This window comes from Halichoerus grypus, chromosome 2, assembly GCF_964656455.1.
Source record: "Halichoerus grypus chromosome 2, mHalGry1.hap1.1, whole genome shotgun sequence".
Lineage (NCBI taxonomy): Eukaryota > Metazoa > Chordata > Mammalia > Carnivora > Phocidae > Halichoerus > Halichoerus grypus.
In genome coordinates, this window is record NC_135713.1 from 63,727,544 (window position 1) to 63,731,281 (window position 3,738).

General features: G+C 61.0%; 1 protein-coding gene across 1 annotated transcript; it reads right to left on the reverse strand.

The window, feature by feature from the left end:
• Window positions 1-151: 151 nt before the first annotated feature.
• Window positions 152-3,710, reverse strand: GPRIN1 (G protein regulated inducer of neurite outgrowth 1). The gene has a single exon (XM_078066901.1). It carries the CDS (start codon window positions 3,708-3,710, stop codon window positions 816-818), a length of 2,895 nt encoding a protein of 964 aa, XP_077923027.1. The 3' UTR covers window positions 152-815.
• Between the last annotated feature and the right edge of the window lie 28 nt (window positions 3,711-3,738).

The window sequence follows — 3,738 nt, forward strand, 5'->3', positions numbered from 1 at the left end:
CCCCCAATAAACAAGACCAGCTGTCAGGCTGCCTGCGACCCAAGACTTTCCATTGGCTTCTGACTGATTCCCAGACCTGTCTGAGACTCTCTTTTCAACTGCGCCCCCACGGCATTCCTGCAGCTGCCTTCCCCGTCAGGAATTGTGAACAGTGTCCAGTGAGGGTGGATAGGGCTGGGGGCTGGGCCAGATGAGGGGGAGATAGGAGTTGGGGACGACTACCAGCATGCAAGACATGCCCGGGCCATGGGGGCCAGCCCACCGCATGGACACACACCACTCTTCCGGGGGCCCCATATTTGAAGCCTTGCACACTCAGGGGTCTCACACACCAATCCTTGCGCACTTGGAGCTTTTGTACACAGTCTCTCCCGTTCTGGGGACCAGGCAGCCACTGAAGACTTCAGCCTACCAGCCTGGACATCTCAGGAGCCTGCCTCAGCTCTCAGGGCCGGGCCTGCTGAGCAGATCCCCAAGGTAACCCAGTGTGACGGGGAAGGAGTGGAGCTGAGAGCTGGAAGGGGACGGGGTGTGTGTGTGTGTGTGTGTGTGTGTGTGTGTGTGTGTGTGTGTGTGTGTGTGTGTGTGTGTCGGGGCTGGGTTCGTGGTTCCATGACCATGAGGGGGCCGGGTAGAGAGGGTTCATTTGTGAGTTTGGCAGGGGAGGAGGCTGGGAAGAAAAGGATGAGAAGGCCCTAGAGGCTGCCCACCCCTCAGTGGGCCTCCCGCCCGTCGAGGGGATCCCTTCTAGGATCTTGGGGTCAAGAAGGGAGCCTGAAAAGGTTGGAAACCCGGGCGTATAAAAGGGGAGCAGATCACTCGGCCGTGGGTCCGGCGCGGGAGCAGCACCGCGGCCGGCGCACACTCTGCAGCAGCGCGCGGAAGAGGCCGGGCGGGCGCTTGGCGGGACCCTCGGGGGGCGCCGCGCGCACCGAGCCCGCACGGCCCGGGCCCGGTCCCGGGCCGGCGGGCGGCGGCGGCGCGGGCGCCCCTTGGCGGCCGTGCTCCTCGATCTGTCGCTCCAGGTGCTTCTGGATGGCCATGCCCAGCACCTCCACCTCCATGGCGGCGCCGTACACCTCCCACGTCATGCCCTTTTCGTCCCAGCTCACGTCGCGCACCGGCTCGGCAGCCTCCTGGGGCGCCACGGCGGCTGCCAGCGCGGAGCCGGGCCGCACCCGCACTTCGGGGAAGGCGGGTGGCGCGGCCGGCGGCGCGGCCGCCTGCGGCGTCATGGGCCCGGTGGCCACGGAGCGCGTCTCGGCGGCGCCCAGCGACACCTGCAGGCCCGCGTCCCGACGCGAGGGTGGCCTGGGCGCCGGGCTGGGCGCGCGAGGCGCCGCCTGGAAGCTGAAGGCCGGGCCGCCCGCGCCGTCCTGCGGAGACATGGGGCTCACGGCCACCGACACGCAGGCCTGCGCGCCCGCCTGCGTCCCCGCGTCCTCGCGCGGCGGGGCGCTCGCCTCCCACGACGGAACCTTAGTGAAGTTGTCACGAGTCCGCGGCCCGGGTGGGGGCCCTGTGGCTTCAGGGCCCGGGCTTCTCTCAGCCCCAGCGGCCACCAGGTCTTTCTGGCCTGGGCTGGAGGCCTCGGTGCTGGGCACTGGCTCCAAGAGGCCTCCGCCACTACCGGCCCCCGCGGGAGAAGGGCCTGGGCCGCAGGGTTTGCCATCTGACTGCCTGGAGGAGGAGGCCTCTGCCTTCTCCAGAGTCGGGGGGGCCAACTTCCCCGAGGATGGGGACTCTGCTTTTCTTGGAGGCGCAGCATCGGCCTGCCCCGGGATCACAGGCTCCACCTTCCCAGGGGCAATAGGGTCTACTTTTCCTGAGGATTCCGGCTCCCCTTTCTCCAAGGCCAGTGGCCTCTCCCGCAGAGATGCAGCCTCTGCTTTTCCCCATGAAACAGGGCCCTCCTGCCCAAGGGGCTTTGTTTCTGCTTTGCCCTCAGACTTGGGTTCTGCCTTCCCTGAGGCCCTGGGATCCACCTTTGTGGAGTTCATAGGATTCCCCTTCTCTGGAGGCAAAGGATCCACCTTTCCCTCTGGGACAGCTTCTGCTTTTCCCAAGGATGCCAGGACCGTTTTTTCTAGGATCATGGGGGCCACTTTTCCCGAAGACACAGAATCCACTTCTCCAGGGGGAGCACTTTCTGCCTTCCCTCTGCTCACAGTGTCTACCTTGCCCAAGGCCAGGGGGTCAGCCTTCCCTGAGGCTGTGGGACCCACTATTCCAGAGGCCATAGGACCTGCCTTCTCTGAGGACAGTGGATCTGTTTTCCCCTCAGTCACTGTCTCAACTTTTACAGAGGATGAGGGTCCTGCTGTCCCCAAGAATTTGGGATTCCCTGGACCTGAGGGCACAGGGTCTATCCTTCCTTTCGATTCGGGATTCACTTTTCCAGAAGATGATGTTTTTGTATTTCCCACAGAAATGGGATCCGCCTTTGTGGAGGGCATTGGGTCCTCCTTTCGTGATAAGACAGTTTCTGTCTTTCCAACAGACATTGGTTCTGCCTGCCCAGTAGACAAGGGCTCTGGCTTTCCTGAGGGCACAGGATCCATCTTTCCCAAAGAAACTTGACCCACCCTGCCTGAAGACACAGGATCCACAGTTTTCAAAGATGTGGGTTCCATCTTTCCTGAAAATACAGCATCCACCTGCCCAGCAGACATGGTTTTTATCACTCTCATAGACATGGGATCTCCCTTTCCCAAGGAGGTAGGATCCATCTTCCCCAGGAACTGAGGGTCCTCTTTTGTGGAGGACCCAGTTTCTGCACTTCCCATTGATGCAGGATCTGTCATCACCAAGTGAGTAGGATCCATCCTTCTGGAGGACCCCAGAGCCACTGTTCCCGGAGACACAGGCTCAGTTTTGCCTGATGACCCTGGAGTCAGTATTGCCAAGAACCCAGGATCTAGCTTTCCTGCAGTTGCAGAATCTGTGTTTTCCAAGGACCCAGGATCCATCTTTCCTGAGGGCCCCGGATCTCTCTTTCCCAAGGACACAAGGTCTGCCTTCCCGACAGATGCAAGAGCCACCTCTTCTGAGGCCACAGGAAGCTCTTTTCCTGAATACCTGGGCTCCTCCTTTCTTGGGAACTCAGGATCCAATTTGGCAGAGGATACAGGATCCTCCTTCCCTGGGGACATTGGATCCACCTTGTCAGAGCACACAGGATCTACCTTTCCCAAGGATCCAGGATCCTCCTTTCCTGAGGTCACAGGATCCATCCTTCCAGAAGCCACAGGATCCCCTTTTCCCAAGACTGTAGGCTCTGTCTTTACTATAAACATGGGATCTGCCTTCCTCAAGGACCCAGCATCTTCCTTTTCTATGAAAGTGGAATCTGCCTGCTTTGAAGACTTGGAATCCATCTTCTCTGAAAACATAGGATTTCTGTTCTCCAAGGATGAGGGATCAGTTTTCGCTGAGGACACAGGCTCTGGCTTCCCAGAGAAGGTGGCTTCTGGTGTCCCTGAGATCAAGGCTCCATGTGCCCCCAATGTCTCCTTGGTAGCTGCCTCTTGGGGAGGGATGAAGGTCAGGGAGGGGCAGGCCAAGCTCCCGCCAGGGCCCTCAGAACAGGAGGCCCCTTCCCCAGCCCCAGCAGGGCTGCTGTGTCTGGAGTCCATGCCTGGGCTTGGGGCAGGGTTGTGCCTAGAGGGTGCAGGGCTGGCCTTCTGCTGGGAGGGGCAGCAGTCCCTCATGGCTGGGTTCCCAGCCCCCAAGCTCCCA

Coding starts and splice junctions, on each gene's coding strand:
- GPRIN1 (XM_078066901.1), bottom strand. CDS start 3,710: ATGAGGGACTGCTGCCCCTCCCAGCAGAAGGCCAGCCCTGCACCCTCT.